Source organism: Pteropus vampyrus, unplaced genomic scaffold (genome assembly GCF_000151845.1).
Source record: "Pteropus vampyrus isolate Shadow unplaced genomic scaffold, Pvam_2.0 Scaffold19, whole genome shotgun sequence".
Taxonomy (NCBI): Eukaryota; Metazoa; Chordata; class Mammalia; order Chiroptera; family Pteropodidae; genus Pteropus; species Pteropus vampyrus.
In genome coordinates, this window is record NW_011888800.1 from 691,219 (window position 1) to 709,726 (window position 18,508).

Sequence of the window (18,508 nt, forward strand, 5' to 3'; positions counted from 1 at the left end):
TTACGTTTATTTCTGCCCTGCAGAGAACACTCCCACCACGGTGGACAATGGAAAACTGTCTTCAGTCGCTCGAATAAGATAACACAAGTGTGGGCTCATGATGGGCGTACACAAGGATAAAAATAGTAGTTGGAAGAGTAATAAGCAGAATTCCAAATGGCCCTCAGGACCCCAGGGGTTACTTTTGTGATCGTGAATGTTATAATGCAGAAGGGATTCTGCAGACGGAAGACCACTATCCAGTTGACCTTGAGAAAGAGAGATTATCCTTGTGGGCCTAATGTAGTCACATGAGCCCTTAAAAAGCAGGTGTTCTTTCCTGCTGGGGCTAGAAAAGAAGGTCAGAGATATCAGAAGCATGAGATGAGTCGGACATGCTTTTGGGGCTTTGACAACAGAAAGGGCCACATGAGAGGAATGTGGGCACCTCTGGGAGCAGAGAGTAGCCCTGACTGACGGCCAGCAAGACAACAAGGACTTCGGAACCTCAGCCTACAACCACAACAGGACCCTGACAACAACTGGAATGAACTTGGAGTGGATTCCTCCCAGAGCCTCCAGATAGCGCCAGCTCAGTCCAGCCGACACCTTGATTTTGGCCTTGTGAGAACCTGAGCAGAGAACCCGGTCAGACCTTCAAAACTGTGAAATAATAAATGTATGCTGTTTAAGGCTGCTAATTTTGTGGTAATTTTTTAGGCAGCAATTAAAAAATAGAAAGGCTTCCCAGATGAGTCGGGCAGTTTGACAACAAATACCTAGCGAACACTTGCTAGGTGCCAGGTACTACTTCACCCGCAGAGGACACAGCAGTACACATAAGAGGCAGCCTCTGCCTTCAGGGAGCTTACACCCTGATGGGGAACTTAGATTTTAAAGGAATGAGCAGTGAGCCCAGATTTGGGGCTGGTGTGAAGTACAACAGACGTTTGTTTCCCCCTTTGTGTTTAAGGTATTTTTAACACTGGCTGATCTATTTTGTCCTTGCAATAATAAACATTCTATTTCTAATCATCGGAGAAGATCAGGGCATAGGAACTGGCCTGAATTGAAAGATAACCCTGTTCATAAATCTGCATCTTACAGCTGGCTCACTTCTCAGAGCAGTGTGGCAGGGGTGTCAATAACTGAGGAGTATGTCTCTTAAACATACATTTTATTTCTCATTTCTCCCATGATTGCATTAAGTGGGACAGGAAAAGGTTTTCAAATTGCATAGCAGTATTTAATGGGGAGCTTTAAAAATATTGTTTGGGAGAATCCTTCTCTCATTATTTTGGTTACTGGTCCTTTCTGAATAGCAAACCAGTATATCAATATTGCTGCCCTCCTCCGCTAGAGATAATTGAAAAATGAAAATGGCTATAGCTACAGAATAACAATTATCTCACTGCCGGGGGACCAGATGCGCAGCTGGACACGTTAGTGTCTTGCCTGGAATGAGAAGGGGACTGGCTGGGTGTGAGCCTCCTGAGGCCCCTGCTCAGTGGCCTGGCTCTCTTCCGACTCATAGCAACATTCCTCATGGCGGGAGGCAGGACTGGGACCACTGAGCGGAGAAATCAGGATTTATATGCATAGCATCCTGGGGGTAGGTGCAACACACAGCTCAGAGAAGACAAGTGACTAGACCACTGTCACCCAGGAACTACTGTGAAAGATGGAATAAAACAGCCACACTCTTTGTTTGTAACATCTCCTCAACATCATGGGCTTTTCCCTGAGGCAGGTTAGTCGCTGGCTGCGGTGAATGCCATGGGTTATTTATTTACTTAGGGACCTCCAAAGCTCGACTTGCCTTAAAAGTTATTAGATGCTTTAGAGCTCTCTGCAGCTCAGGGAGGACCCTTCAGTCAAACTCATTTCAAAAGTTAATGGGAAAAAGCGAATGGATTTTGAAGGACAGCAGTAATGTATATAAGATCTTTTCAGGGGGTTGGGAGGAAGGTAGAATCTTGAGAAAGTACTAGAAAAGTAATACCTTACTTTCTGCCTCAAAGCCTGGTTTCACAAATGCTTCTTTCTGGGAACAGCCCATGGGGCCTCGGCTGCGGGACCAAGCCTGCTGCCTGGTGCTGATGATTCTACTTTTTTCCAGGAGGAGAAGGAGGTGCATAGAGTCTTACTTGCTGCAGGAGGCACTGGAGAAGAGGCAGCTGCCTGTATGCCAGCAGGCTGGCCCTGGATCCCAGAAAGGGATTGGTCTGCCTCTTCTCTGTCCCTGAGCATTTTAGATCTGGGACAGCTACCCTAACTCTCTCTTCCTGATGCCATTTCTCCAACCAGGGGCCAAATGGCTGCCAAGAGGTTTTTTAGCCTGGAGGCTGTAACCTGGGGCTGATTTTGGAATCTAGGGTTTTTACCCATTTATTTAGCTGCAGGATGCTTTTTATTTGCTATAGTTAGTTAGCTAAGCTTCCTTAAACACTGTGTCATTGTCCTGGGTCAGCAACCTTCCGGAGCTTTTCATTTGGTATCAATACCTCCATACCTTTCTAAATAAATTTCTCACCACTAATCATACAAGCCCCATACTGGTCTGACCATTGGTCCCTTAAACGTACTTTATGCTTCTGTATCTCTATAATGCTTCCTGTACCATTCTTTCACCCTAATACTCTTCCCTCTCTCCATGTGGAAATTTTTTTTTTTTTGGCTTCAAAATCAAGATTTCGCCATAATGAACACTTTCCTGAACATTTTTGATGAAAGAGAGCTCTTCCCTCCCTGAACTTGAATGACACTCTCTGTCCACAGATAAAGACTCTCCATTCTACCCTTGGGGGATTGAGAAGGTTTTATACTAAAATTTAACTCCTTCTCTTAGCCTTTCCCAGGTGTGCTCAGTAGAACTCTAGGCTTATAGAATACTACTAACTGCTAAAGTAAAAAAAAAAAAAAGAAAATGCTTTTCTTGGTTAAATAACATGAGAAGTGCCAGGTTAGACAGGTTTCTTTCTAAAGTTTTTCTTAAAGTTCACATTCATTGCAAAACTTCAAAAAGAAGATATAATATGTGGCATTTCCCAAGCTTACCTGGCTTAAAGGAAATCAGGCTTCTTGTGCTTAATGACAAGTAAACCTGCGTGTGTACAACTGATTTTCCCAAGCAGTTCTATCAGACTTCACAGTCAATGAAATAGGGAAACGTTATTTCTATAAATGTAGTTTTAAAGGACCCTGTAAGGAATCCGTAGGGAATGAGAATCACCCTTTGCAAAGGGAATACTCCCTAGCAAATTGATCAGTTGTTAGGGGTCTATATTTTGAGCACAGATGTTTCTTAAAACAGGGAGTATCTCCCACCTTTTAAACCTTGTATTGTGTATAGCGCAGATAACAAAAGTTGCATAAGAAATATTTATGGAATGAGTAACTTTCTAGAGCTCATCACCAAGGAAAAACTGGCTATGTTCTAGAAAGATGACCAGCATATCTGATCAACCAATAAATATGATTACCTTTTACCCCCCATTTTTTTCCTTTTCTGTACAAAATGAAGTTACTTTGCTCTTTGTTTTCCAAGATGGCTTGTGGACTAAGTGGGCTCATCACCCACATGCTGTGGTGGGAATGCTGAATTTGAAGAATGAAGGGCAGAGCCCTAAGCGCGTAGGCCAGGGATGTCGCTATATCAGCCCCAGAAACCATCCCTACCTGGTAGCAGGTGCCGAGTTCTCTCCCATTGGCTGAGAAGGACAACATGCCCATTGCCAGATCCAAGAGGCAGCCGATCTCCAGGTCCACGTTGCTGCGACTCGATCGTTGGGAAGTGGCCACAATGTCCCCACCCCAGACCATGTAGCAGTTGCTGCGCTTTACACTAGGAGCCAAAGAGATGAAGGCACAGAATTGGGACTGTGGCAGTTTACAATCAAGACTCAGGAATGAAATGCCCCAGGCTTTCCAGTCTGCCTGCAATAACTTTTTTTCTTAAATGAATTCATTCGCCTTCAACCCAGTTTCCTCAGGCATGAACTACTCAGTTGAGGGATGTGGTAATCTATCAAGCTACTTCGGTCCAAAGAGCGAAATGTTCAGGTGACTGTTTCCCGGCTCAATGTCAGTTCACCCACCTGAAACAGATAATGGGTATGGTAGTATTCCCACCTTAGAGATGGGAAATGGAGGCAGAGAGAGGGGGCCACCATAGGCAGACTCAGGCATTTGGTATGAGAGGCAGGAACAAAAATCTGTATTCAGAGTCCTAGCCTAGCCCCAGTGTCAGGGTATCTAGAAGCTTAAAGCCATATTTCTTAGAATGGCAGGCCTGGGTCTGGGAAGACTTGCAAAGGAAGTCAAGTTGGTCCCTGATGCCCTCTCACCCCGCTGACCTATAGTAACTTCCCCCATTCCCAGCTCCCTGCAGTTCTGCCCCCTGTACTCTTAACTACTAGCTTGGGTGCCTTTCTCAGTTGGCTACCTACCAACACTCAGAATGTAAACTCTATTGGAGGTGCCGTTAGATTTAAAAGGTAACTTTAATACCCAAGAAGCTTTTTAAGTCTCCAAAGCCTGATTCCTTAATTGTAAGATCTCAAAACCTGGGTGGGCTTTAGAGAAGTGGCACAGTGGCAAAGGTGATTCCTGAGTCCCTCATAACGGCTGTGGGCAGGGGGCAGCTGATATGGTCTCCTCCTGAGCCCAGTCCTAGGGTATATGATATAAAGAAAGCCAGTTGCTTAAAGCAACACGAAGTGATCTTTCTCAGGTTAAACAAGAGAGCAACTCTATATCTGATGCTAGAGCAGCCCCTTTAAGCATCCTAAGGTCAATCTAATTTGATCTTGGAAAGCCAAGATTGATTAGAATTCTCCAAGGTTCCTCCCAGCTCTACAGGTCTATCACTTTTCCCTGTGAATGGAAATCCCCTTTGTAAGCATATTCACCTCCTGTCTTCCGCTTTCCTTTGGGGGCATCCATTGGGCTGATTTCTCAGTGTGAATGCCCTCAGGCAGGGCTGGTGTGAGTTGCTCCTTCCAAAGAGTTATAGCTATTGCTAGATTTCAATAAAGGTTAAACTCCAGCCATGTTACTATTGCTTTTTAGTGATCGGAGTACTAAGTTCATTGCTGACTACTACAGAATTCAATTAATAATGCATTAAAGCTGTGAGAGCATGAAGTGCCACGCTCTGGTCATATTTTAAAGAACTCAAACTTGAAATGCCTGAAAGCATCTGAAAATTGATCCTGTATTTATTTCTTGTTACACAAAACAAAGAATTACGGAGCACCTACTAAATTACTAGGTCTTATTCTAAGTGCTAATGTGTCAGTTAATTTTCATAATAAATGCTGTCACTGAGGCTCAGATAAATCAACTAATGAGTCTGGTGTGGCACAGCCAGCAAATGGGAGCAATCAACTCAGTTTGGATGAGCACATCTGCCTTTTGCTTTTCTGGTTAACAAAGAAAGCATGGACTGGTCAACTACTTTTGCATACTTTGCTTTCCAACTTAAACCAGATGTTTACAGCATCTACTCTGGGTCTCATAACATGACAGATATCCAGTAATGGTAATAATAGCGGTTAATGTTTATTATAGAGTTCATGGCTTGAGGCGCTGTTCTAGGTATTGTGTATTATCTTATTCAACCCTCACAACACTATGAAATTGGAACTATTATTTTCATTTTATAGATGAGGAAATTGAGCCCAGGGAGGTTAAGTGACTGGTCCAAAGTGGCAAAGTGTAAAATCTAGGCAGTTTGCTTCCAGAGCCTGTGCTCTTAAATTTCTGCCCACAATCGTCCCCGACATAGCAATTGCACCTGACCCTTGGACACTGGTCTTTGATGAACCAGTAGCATGTAAAGAACACTAATGGCAAAAAACCTTCCTGAACTTGTAGGGAGAAAGGTCAGCTTGAGAAACAACTTATTGCATTTCTACACATATGTGCATAGGGAAAGACTATTTAAATCTCAGGTGGACACAGGGCATATCTCTTAGGTCACCTCTGGGGCATAGCTGGCCAAGGATTATCTGGTGGCAGCACGGATGGACTGGTGCGAGGGTATGTGTATGCCTAAAATGTGTTTTCTCAAAAGATCCTTAATTTCTATTTAGTGGTGATTATTCATAATTTTGTAATGTCTTTTATGTTCTTTGTGCTTTCAGCCATGACAAACTCTTGGGGTGAGGAGTTCTGACTTGATCAGCTGCTGTCTGATGTGGTACATCTTTTTATTTCTTCTGAAGTGACTTGTCTTAAGCACCCAGGGATTCTTTTCTTTCTTCTTCTGATGTCGTAGAAACTGGGACTTGCCCGGATATCATGGAGAAGAATCTGAGATGGAATTGTCCAGACCTCCTAATTGTCCATTTGTATCTCCCATCCCTGTGTCATGTTTTATACATGTGATGAAATTACCCACTATTTTCACTAATAACACTTCTCCTGTCATAGTAAACCTGCCCCCCCCGCCGCCCCATTTACTTCAGGATTTTAAGCCTGTGCTTCATTTCCCTTTTTTAAATAGACCCTGGATGTTTCCTTCTTTGGGGGTGTGGGGATTAGAGAGAGAAAGACTGTGGGGCAGGGCGAGGGGAGTGAGAAGACTCCTTACCTTTCATGGACCCGGCCTCTTTCATCCCCCAGAGTAACAGTCACCATACAGTTTTTATTCAGGTCAAACTTTTCACTGTATAAGTGATAGTCGGGAGTCACCCATCCGACCCAGACACAGGAGGGGTCCTGTCCAGCAAAGATGCGGATTGCGTAGTAGCATTGCTGGAGAGAGACCACAGAAGAGTGAGTGGCCCCCAGTTTGGGGGAGCAAGCTCAGGAGGCAGAAATAATGCTGCAGCTCACTTGGCCCCTTTTTTCTTTAAAAGTACGCACTGTTTGAGAGGTGCATCCCACTGTACTCTACTCTAGACTTGGAGGAAGAGCTGACTAGAGACTTTGGCTTCCTTATTTTTCCTTTTTCTGTTGTGCTTTAGTATCTAGAGCATCAAACACTTAATACACCACCCTTTGCTCAGAAGATGCTGCTGATGAAATAAATGGTAACTGCTTAGAATGCCTGCACAGAACCCTAACCCTCTCCTGGGTAGCAGGGCAGACCCGAGCTGCTGGGGAGAAAGAACTTTGCCCTCGGAAGAGAGTAGTCGAGGCTCAGAGAACTCCCTCTGCACTTCCCACTTATACAGGGAAGTCCAGAATATATATTTTTTGAAAGTCTTGAAAAACATGCTGCGAAAGCAAGCCCATATTGTGACCACACTTGCTTTATGTGGTCTTTGGGCTCAACGACACGGTGTTGAAAATTATGGCACTTCTTGGTGGGCATCATAACTATTTATGAAACATATCCTTATGTTATAATAATAACTAAAGCATTAAGTGATTGCTTCATTATTTTCTTCAAGAAACTGAGCACGTTTGTTCTTAATGAAGTTACATTTATTTGTGGTCTGTCATATTTTTTTGATTAAAAGATAAAAGGGTCAGCCAGATAAAATGGGGCTTGAACCTTGATACCAGTATCTATCAATTGTGTGACCTTTGAGAAGCCATTTATCTTCTCTGTGCCTCAGAGTGCATAAGATCGTCCATCTCACAGGGTTGCTGTGGGAATTAAGTGAAGATGTGATGCAACGGGCCTAGCACAGCACCCTGCATATTTTAAGTGTGACCAGCAAGAATCTTATTCCTGACAGCAGTTAGCCTATAAACTTGGGACTGCAGGATAACGTTATAAAAGGGGTGATATACATTTTTTCCAAAGAAATGTTGTTTTTGTTTGTTTGTTTGTTTGTTTGTTTTTTTGTCAGATGCTAACAGAAGAATGAGAGAGAGAAAGAAAAATTAGGAAGTGTTGCTTTCTGACACTGTCTAGCTATAGAGAAGGGACCAAAACAACCTCCTTCTTCTGGGTTGGTTCCCTGGCTCCTTCTCCTCATTTGATTACTTTCAACATTATTCCTGGCACTGCTCAAAGAGATGGGAAAGTTGACTTATGGAAGTTTACATAAAAAAGCAAACAAAAGGATTTCATTAAGACCCTCCCCTCCCCAACGGATGTTCATTTTAATCAGAAAGGCAGTGCGGGGTCCCTGGTGGCAAATGGGCAGCAAGTACACAACAATGCCCAGTTAGATGCTCTATGTAGAGCTTCTGTTTTGCACAGAATTGTCTTCTCTTCCCTCATTTGAGAAATGCCATAGACATGTTTTGGAAGCATCAAGATAGATTTTAAAAGACATAGTAGTTGGCAATTAAAATGGATCTCAAGACAGATCTTTGCTGTAAGGGGCATATTACCAGGCACAGCAAAGACTCAAATAATTAAAATCAGAATTGAGCACATTTACTTACTGTGGTTGTTTGAGAGAGTATTTCTTGCATCTGTTTCCTGGGGGGAAGATAATCCATGTTTTAGTTGTTCAGCTGTACAGAGAATTCCACAATTCTGACAGGCAATTGATCTACCTTTAATGATGAAGGCAAGTTTAGGAAACTATTTCCAATGCATGAGTGATTCAAACTGGTCTTGGGACTTGTTCATCTGTAAGCTGCTACTACCATCCAGAGCTATGACTTCCAACTCTTGGCCCTCGGCCCAGGCGGTAAATTAAAGCTGGTGGGGAGGGTGTTGAAAAGACTGTAATAATGTAAGCAGGGATACCTCTGAATACATTCTCCTGTTCTCTCAAGCAGCTGTGCTTGTTTAAAACTTGGTAGATAGTGAAACACTCGAGCAGCGGTCTCCAACCTTTTTGGCACCAGAGACCGGTGCTCCTATGAGAATCTAGGCCTGATGATCTGAGGTGGAGCTGAGGTGGTGATGCTAGTGCTGGGGAGCGGCTGCAAATACAGGAGAAGCTTGGCTTGCTCACCTCCTGCTGTGAGGCTGGGTTCCTAACCGTGGTAACAATCTGCAGCCTGGGGGTTGGGGACCCCTGCTCTAGAGAACACCTGGACAAGACTGCTCTAGACAAGCAGACTTACATCAAGGATTAAAAATAGACATTAAAGGAAAGAAAGACTGGAAAGTATATATTCCTTATCAGAGAGGAAGTCCTATTACTCATGAGTTACATGGCTGCTGAGTTGAACACTGACCATAGTTATGCAAAGAAAGGCAGCATTTGCCTCCAGAAACTTCTAATTTCAGACAAAAGCAACAACAATTGCACCCTCTCCTTTCACTCCAAAATCAGTAATTGTAGATTGCAAGGAGGCTAGGAACTCAGAGAACTCAAGAAGAGTAGAAACTTTTCCATTAGATGTGACCCTACTTAGCCTGATTGGTCCCCCAATTATGCATTGCACAAACATACATGCATGTGCATGCACATGTGGGTGTACACACTCACCCTCCTTTCTTTGCTAGACTGAAAGCACAGAGAACCTTACCCACAAAGTTCTAGTTGCGCTGAGGTAGAGTAAGAAACAGATGGAAAATTATAGCAGACACAATGAGCACTTCTGGGAGCTGGAGACCTTGCCCTCACCTTTTCTGGAAAGCTTCACTGTCCAGACAGGGGCTGTGACTGAAGGAGGAGTGGCATTCGACGGGCATGCTCAGGCGGCAGTAGATCATGCTGGCATTGCTATTCTGTGTGCCAAACGTCTTGTGGGTCACTTTGAGGCATGGAGGGCTGTCCATGGTGCCATCGATCCTCACGACCTGGAAACACCACAGGTCCTTACCTTATACCTTAAGGCCTGACCTTGACCCTGACCCTCCTTCCCTCATTGACATTACATATGTCAAGGCTTTCTGCAAACTATAAAAGTTGTCACCAGTGAGGACCAAACCATTACTTTCGTGATCACTCGGACTCTGCCTTAAAGAAAATAACAGATCTGCCTCTACCTAGAGAAATTATAGATTTAAAAACACACCCCTGGGGTTTTCTGCAAGGTCAAGGGTAGAAAACAGGTAGGTGCAAGACAGTATCTGGATGATGGAGCATGGTGTCCACTGAGGCTGATCTTTTAGGTCAGGGGGCAAGTGGCTAAAAGAGAAAATCTTTCCAAAGATTTCCCTTGTCAGTGGGCATGAGAACATCTAAGGGAAAGAGTGCCAGATAGCCCAAATCTCAAAAGAGAAATCCCAGTTCCCTTGGAGGGTTCTGCCTCCAATCAGTGCATTTTCCACCTCTGCCACAGCCGCAGCCTGAGCACTGAGGCCCCCTGAGGCCCTTTTAAATACTAGGGAAATTCCCAGTGGCAGCGCACAAGTGTTACAGGGAAAGGAGGTGGAGGAAGAGAGATCAAAATGGATTTTTAAAATGTGTCTGTGGGGCTAGGGGAAAAAAGGAAGTCAACTGAGACTCATAATAATGTTCTTGTGATCTAAACACTTCTTTCGTTCTAGAGACTAATTTTCATCCTGGGGGTCTGAGTATGCTTAAATATTTTTTCTGTGGTTTGTAATTTTTCTAAGGGCAGGGCTCTAGATTCTATCGGTTTGTCAAAGAAGTTCATGACCTCTAGACGTTTATGAGCCAGCTTTCTAAAATCATGATCAGGCAGGAGTCAGGGCAATAAAAGTTTCTACTGGGTAAGACTGTGGGGAAAAGAGGGAGATTAAGAGTTAATGCTTACTGAATTTAGATTGGAAGGTGAGTTAAGGGAACTTATAGTCAGGTGGAAGCAAGCCACTAAATCTAATGCTTCAATGGAGCTGATTTGTCTGACTCTCCATGAGCCCTCCCCGCTCCTCCCCTAACACACACCATGAAAAAACCATAGTGGGCACAGGCAAAACAGAGGCAAGCAGATGAAGAAGAGGAACCCAAATCAGGCTCCTTGCAATCTGTGGCTTCACTCAGCTCCTCCTGCAAGATGGGAGCATTATCATCAACTACTTACACCTCAGCTTAAAATGTTGGAAATGGTTCTGTAGAAATTACACAGGGCCTAAACGACATCAATTTATAAGCACAGAGGAATCATGTTTGGGACCTGTCATCTTAAGGATAGGTACTGAACTTTATTTGGGAAACATTTAAGGTCTCTGAACACTGCATTGCTATGACGATACCAGTATAGGAATGTCTGGAGAAAACACAGCAGCCCAAACGCTTGGGGACTGATCTGCAAGGCTATATCTGTAAGGTGGTTGCTATTTGTAAGATGCCACTAAGCTGCTCCAATTAAGGTGTCTGCAACTACAGCTCAAACAGCCAGAGAGGAGGTGGCTGGTAAGCAGCCAGGGCATGAACTTAGGTAAGCAGCTGCCTGATGACAGGAGCATTAGTGGGAGCTTAGTGCCTTGGCCCACCTGCCCTGCCAGGGCCACCCACGACGTGTAATGTTACCTCTATATGTGGATGATCCTTTGGCACATTGACAAACGTTGGGAGGCGCTTGCTGAACCACATTGCAACATCTCGGTTCATGTTGACAGCAAAAGGCTCAAAGCCCTCTTGGAGGCCGCACATGGTATAAAACTTGAAGGTACTGGCATCCATCCCGAGATTCATGCGGCCGATCTGAGACAGGCCCAGAGAGCAGATGGGCACAAAGCCTGCAGAGTGGTGAAAGAGGTCCCTGCTTCAGCCCGCAGTACCATCCCAGGAAGCTGCAAGGAAGCCAAACATTTGCTTCCTTAACAGCTTTGAGTCACCATCAGAAAGATGGGACACCATCCTTTGTCTTTCTTCCTGGCACATAAATTCAACAACAGGAGCCACATGGAGGCTGTGGCTGCTCTTCACGTATGAGAAAGAAAAGTAGTTTGGTTCAAAATGATTTGAGTTAAAAACAATCATCCAGCCAAGATTATTCTTAAGATGTAAACAATCATCAGCTAGAAAAGTAAAACTGGTACGAGAAAAAGTGAAATTCCTTATCTGTGCCTTAGTTAAAACAGCTATTGGGCCCTTAGGAAAATTTTAAATACCGCCCAAAACAGAAAAACACAAGAAGCCTGAAGAATGACAGCGCAAACTGCCTACATTTTCTAGGTATCAGCATCTTCCCCAGTGAAATAAAAGCTCGAATGCTCCTTCCCATTTTGAGAGTTCGATTCTATGAAGTTTTAAATGGTAACACTATGGCTTTGCTTTTTAACAAGAAGCATTTTACAAACTCCCATCCTCCTAGCCTACGGTTACAGTTCCCACTAAGCAGCAAGGCAAGATTTTTGAGCAGGAGCTGTAAAAAAAAGTCGCTTCGCTTCCCTCTCATAGATCTTGCCTTTCCAAGCTTCGTCTGTATTCTGATCATATTAAAAAACTGCCATGCAGAACAGACTAAAGCAGAAGTTCAAACTGTTTGGTGTTCTTCTTTCTCGGCTATTTATAAATCATAATTGTGGACCAACAAATCAGCAGAGCTGGGAAAGCACTAATTATCCGGGATTTTGGAGGATGTGAGAGGCAGGTGGCTGAGAGCGCTCGGAAGGGGAGAAAAAGCTCCAAGGCCAGTGGCTAAATCAGAGGTTGGAGCCCCCACAAAGAAAACTGGTGTCGCTCCTAGGACAGAAGTGTTTATTCAAGGGGTAATTTAAAGGCCAAGTTTGAGAGAATTTACCTTTACCGGTAAGAGCTTTGGACTGTAGAGACTAGGGCCAAAATGCACTCCTCCTAGCATGAGAGCTTATATACTGTTATCTAAGCCACACGGTTTCTATGTAAATAAGTCACATGAGTGACAAAGAAACCCCTCACAGGCTAAGTTGGTTGCTTTCAGAAATGATAAACTCATTTAGGACACTATTTAATACTATTTAATGTAATTTCTAAATAAGAGAGCTTTAATGCAATTCTCGCAGAATGAGGGTGATTTCTATGAAGACAGCCTCCGCTCACAGCCACTAAGCACTGAGAGTAGACTGGCGGCTGGGCCCTCAGGAAGAGAAACAGACAGGTCAATCAGACAACCACCCATTCACGCAACTGTGCTTCTGGCATTTTTCTGCTAGGGACTCAGATAGATGAAATCACCTCCTTTCTATAGACAGAGATTTTTATAAATAAGGAATCTTTGAAAGGCTGACTCAAGTATGGAATAAGGATTGCTTGTTGGCAAATTTCCCGAGCCCCCTTTGGGACAGAGGGCTCTGCTATGTGCCATGAGAAGAAGTGAAGAAGAGGAAACTGTCCAGATTCCAAGGAGCTTATAGATATGGAAAATAGAAGTGGGAATGTTGTGCTGTAAAAATCCCAAGACAGTATTTTCTTTTTTGCTAAAGGGGCTGGGGCTGGTTAAGTCAACCATAAACCTACCACTACAGTACTTTATCTTGGAGCCATGATGATGAAGTGTTCCAGCCCTGATATGAGCAGAGATAGGACGTCTTAAGAAAATCTCTCTTCTCCTTTCTTCTCTATTACCTTGAATGGTGGAACGAGTGAGCAGCAGATGTAAGAGCCTGAATGGGAGAAGCATGGATGAGGACTTTGAATAACTCAGGTCACGTGAATAACTTCCTAGTCCGAGACTTACTGACAATGTTAAGATACATACAGAAGAAACAAAAGGGAATATTGGTATGGAACCCTTTTTCCTAAAGAATTCAGGCTCCTTATCTTTCCTAAGCTACCAGTAGATGGGACGGCACTTTACTGAGGACAAAATTGAGGACAAAACCAAGGTCATGGGAAGAGCAAGTGGCAAACTAGAATAAGATTCTACACCCTCTGACTCATAGACCAGCTGCCAGCCAGCATGCAAGAGAGGGGATGAACATTACAGGGGATGATGCCCCTGATTTAAGCAGTAGTCATGCCCCAGGGCAGGGAGCTGCATTCATTACAGGGTAAAGTGCTGTCCCTACAGGGCAGAAGCCCTCTCTGTATGGGGGAGAGCTGAACAGCGCATGAGAAGTCATGGATATGAAAGCAAGGGGAGGGAAAGAGTGCTGGGGACCTCCTAGGGCTAAGTGAGCACAGCTGGGACCGCACTATAAAGCAGCTGCTGAGAAGCTAAATCCAAATCTTAAGACAAAAAGAGAAAACCCCAAAAGGACAGAGAGCGAAGATAAACCCTCGTAAGGCATCAGCACTTTGCTCCTGGGGGATACTCGATAACTGGATACATTTCATCAGCTCCTTGCACTTGGCCTTCAAGAGACGCCAGCTAATGATCTCTCCATTTCTAAAACTCCTTTACTGGAGTCATTAAAACTTCACTTAACTTTATAACTCTGCATGATAGACAACAGGAACAATGATGATAAAGCTCAATAGCTAGTATTAAGTACTTTCTAAGTATCAGGAACTGGGCTTAGGGCTCTACAAATTTATCTCATTATTATGTACATTTTACGGCTAAAGAAACCGAGGCTTAGCAAGTTGAATAACTTGCTCAAGGTCTGTCACCTAGTAAGTGGCAGAGCCAGCATGTGAATAAGGCAGCTTGAGAAGCAGTCCACAGCAAGCAATGGGGGCTGAGGCCAGGATGCCTGCTTTCTAATTCTTATCCACAATGACTTACTCTCACTCTCCCTCCATTTTTCAAATGATTTTCTTAAGTGTCATATAGTTGACCAGTATGCCTCTAGATAGGCAGCTGGAGACTCACGACCACAATACCTAAGACCACAGACTCCAGGACACTTAAGGAAAAAGGGCTACTTATCACAAGTGGCCACATGGTTTCCTGGAGTTGCCCAGGATAAAAAGTTCCATTTGGTAAGGCCACATGGCGGTACAGTGAGCACTGATGCTCATAAACAAGGATTTGTACTTTGCACACAACCCAGTTAATCCTTAGCTGCAAATGAGACTGGAGAAGTAAGAAGACAGAAAAATAAAGGGAAACAGAAATACCCCCTCCCTACATGCAGCTAACAGATGCAATTCTGCTGACATCTTTGAATAGGTTTGAGGAGAAAATCTGCAAGCAGTATTACCTTGAACCAAGATGTGCAGAGTTCTTGATCGAGCAAAGGAATAGCAAGAACACATGCACTTAAATCCTGTAGGGGACCCCAGGTTCTGACAAACTTTGTGTCACAGGCCTCATGCTGATTTTGTGATTAGGAAGGGGGACAGTTCGGAGATCATCTTTTTATACTTCAGGAGCTTGGAGAGAAACCAGTTCTCTAGAAAATCCAAACCATGGATCTATTTTCAATCCATTTCAAACTCAAGAAGGACATGAGAGCAAATCACTAGCAGTAACAGAAAAACAGATCTTGGAGAGAGATGGTTAGATGACTGCCCAGACCATTCCTGGGTGTTTCCGAGTCTCAATCCAACCGCATGTGTTTTACCCATTAATTTACCCACTTTCGTGCCAAGCGCAACAAAGGTGGAGTTCAGGGACAGCGCTGTAATGGTCGCCAGCCTTGCAGAAAACAGAGGAAACAAGAGGCATGTTTCCCCTGCCATAGCCACCTTCTGAAGCATAGCACCCATCTGGAGAAAAGATGACAGGGGAACCCTTGGTACGAATGTGTTTGCATGCAGATGGCAGCGATACTTCTGGCAAGTAAGTTTCATCTGCTGCCTACGGAAGAGCAGCCAGCAGAGTTGGGGGAGCTGTTAAATGGCAGGCCAATGGCAGGGACAGTCCAGGAATCTGCCCCTGCAGATACCAAAGCTGTAACTGGAGCTGAATGTCCCTCAGGGGAGTGCCTGGTAGAGAGGAAGAACAGGAGACTGGCACTAAAGCCTCTTCCAGCCGTCACATTCTGAAGTCTGGCAGGATGTACATGATTTTATCTTCCTTTCTTTTAACTGGAATAAAAGAATAGCAAAGGTTTCATCACGGAAGCTTCTGAGCTTCTTGAAGCCTTTAGGTGACAATATTGAGAGCTGTAATGGTTCAGGCCAAGGATCAGCGTAGGGAACAATGATTAGAAAAATTCTAATGAGGCAGATAATAGTATATCATCTATGATGCAGAAGAGGATGGAGATAACTTATAAATAAGCCGGAGAAAAAAATGGCCATGAATATTAATGCTTGCCCCCATTCCTTCTCTTAAAGGACTAAAAACTTCCCACAGCACAACTCCCACTGGGCTAATGGCCTGAATCGTGCCTGGAAGGTTGACGACCAGAACACAAGCACAAAGAGGATTTTGTTTTAAGGGGGCCGCAATGCACAAAATGTTTTATTTTCAACAGATGCTTTTCCCAACAGCTCAAGGCAAGAATTACTGCCTCTTTTCACTTTATACAGCAACAGAGAGATGCTATATGGTTATTCCAGGCCTCTGGGCTATTGTTATTGAAGAATGGCATGCAGACTCTCTTTCAACTGCCCTTCCTGAGCCATCGCAGAATTGAAAGAGCCTTCCAATTATCTTGTCTCTGTGTTATTAAAGTGTGATATGATACTTCAGTATAATGTGTTAACATAACAGTACAATTCTATCATAAAACAGCATCCTAGTAATAGACTTTGTTATTCTGAAGGTCAAATCACGTCTCTGTACACAAAAAGTCTATGAGGCACCTCTTTCATATGATACAGATGAACTCTAAAAGCAGAGTTATCCTAAAACATTCCTCTACTTTATAGTGTTCCCCTGCTCAAACTCTACAACAGCCACCACCCCACCCCCCCCCCACCACCACCACCATGTCTTACAGACTTAAGTGCGAGAGTGCTTGGCCCAGATTAGACAATAAAAATATCTTGAATGAAAAGACTGAGTGTTGGTATTCAAGGCTGTCGTCTGCACTTTGTCTATCTTTCCAGCTTTGTCTTCCATAAGTTCCATACACAAACCTTCCAAACTGTTCCACCTTTTCCTGAAGTTTCCTGATTCCACAGCTATATTCTAGTTATATCTCCTGAGGGGAATGCCCTTCACCTGAGGGGTAGATATCTCAGATTCTTTAACATTCAGTGCCAAACCCATTATTACATAAGATCTTCATTCTGTGTCAGCCATTTTCCATTTCTAACCTACTGCTTTGCATTATTAGTTACATTTTCATTTATTTTACAACTAGAAAATGAGTTAATACAGCTACTACTTGCAGTTATATGTACATACAAACCACCATATGTGACTCTCAGAAAAATTATTAAAGTTTTAGGGTACTGTTGGATTATGCATGTTGCAAACAATAGGTATCTGTAAAGAGTGTGAAAGTGGTTTATAAAGCTAAAAACCAAAGTCTCTTGTATGAATGGTTTCTGATTCAGTAGGTCTGGTGGAGCCTGAGATCCTGCATTTCCAACAAGTAGACCACACTTTGAGTAGCAAAACTTCGGACTTTACGAAGTTCTCATTGCTCTGTACAACAGACAAGATTCTCATCTCTTATGTTGAGCTAAAGCCTCATATAAGTTATCTTTCCTGGTTCATGAACAGGAGAGACAGAGAAAAGTCTCTTGTCTTTGGATTCCTTCTGCCTCAGGGAGCCGCTTTCCTTGGGGATAAACCTGAATCTTCTATTTTTTTTAAATTTTCTTTCACACCTCAAGAAGAGGTCGCTGCCTATGGTGGGTTCTCAGTAAATATCTGTTTCCTAAGAGCGGTGGCTGAAGATGGCTTATCTATTCTGCCCTCATGTCCACCTACACATTTTCCCTCCTTTTGCCTATGAACCAGCCCACAAGCCTTTCTTTCTGCTGGCAACATCTTTTCCGCATGTCTCCATAAATAGGGTTCTTTAAAACTCTGATTTTAAACCTTTTCAGAAGGCATTAAAATATGACCCCATCTAGCTATAACCATCCTGTCTTTCTAGGAAAATACATTGACTTTTCATGAACTCTCAGAGATTTAGAGCTATCAGGAGCCCTTATCACTTATCTAGGGGGACTGAGATGCAAAGATGTTAAACCAAGTTGACCTAAGATGTCACAGGTTGGGACGAGCAGAGGCAGGAGGTGAATCCCGGTCTCTTGACCCGGGGCAGCTTCTTTCCCTCTCAGCCACTCTGCCTCCTCCTCATCTGTAATGAAGCAGCAGCATGTGGCACAGCACCAAGAACAGGGGCAGCGGGTATTAAGTCACTGCCATAGAATTTTATATCTGAGGATGTTTGAACTTATGTAGTCTAACCTCTTACTCTCTGGTACAGATGAGACAGTGAAGCCCAGAGAAGTCCAGCTGACTCTTTGGGAGCCACATGGCTTGTTAGGAGCAAGTCAGCTGACTCGCAGACCAGCGCTCCTTCTTCCGTATGCCAACAACCTTTGTACATAATGTAGTTCTGTAGACAGCAAATAAGAAGCACCAATCGTTCCTTTGTGTAGCTGGAAGCACTGCCCTGATTGCAGTCTATTCATGGCCATTAATAAATACAACTGTGCTTGGGTTTCACAGCGTGTTTGAATTTCAAAATGAATTGTATTTCATTCAAGGGAACAGCTAAGTCAAAATTTGTGTTTCAATGGTTTTCACCAAAGCATCAAGTTCAATTTCACAAACATGCAGACGAACAATTCAAATCAGAATAAAAGGACAATTCTTTAATTCACTGACTTTTCTATTCTGCCAGGGACATTAGTCCATATGCAATTAGCATTTCCTTTGTAACACCAGGAAACCTGGGAAACCTTAAGCTGCCAAAGTGAAAGGCAGGGAATTAGAGGGGAGGTTCTTAATCTATCTAGAGGTTCAGAACTTATAT

The 18,508-nt window shown here is 43.6% G+C and overlaps 1 protein-coding gene across 1 annotated transcript in view; it reads right to left on the reverse strand.

The window, feature by feature from the left end:
• RYR3 (ryanodine receptor 3) overlaps positions 1 to 18,508 on the reverse strand; it is a 346,270-nt gene that overhangs the window by 172,940 nt on the left and 154,822 nt on the right. The window contains exons 28-32 of the mRNA XM_023527702.1: positions 11,283 to 11,491; positions 9,468 to 9,643; positions 8,329 to 8,365; positions 6,575 to 6,738; positions 3,658 to 3,823 (exon numbers count right to left, since the gene is read on the reverse strand). Coding sequence (XP_023383470.1) covers positions 3,658 to 3,823; positions 6,575 to 6,738; positions 8,329 to 8,365; positions 9,468 to 9,643; positions 11,283 to 11,491 — 752 coding nt within the window. The remainder of the gene's footprint in view (positions 1 to 3,657; positions 3,824 to 6,574; positions 6,739 to 8,328; positions 8,366 to 9,467; positions 9,644 to 11,282; positions 11,492 to 18,508) is intronic.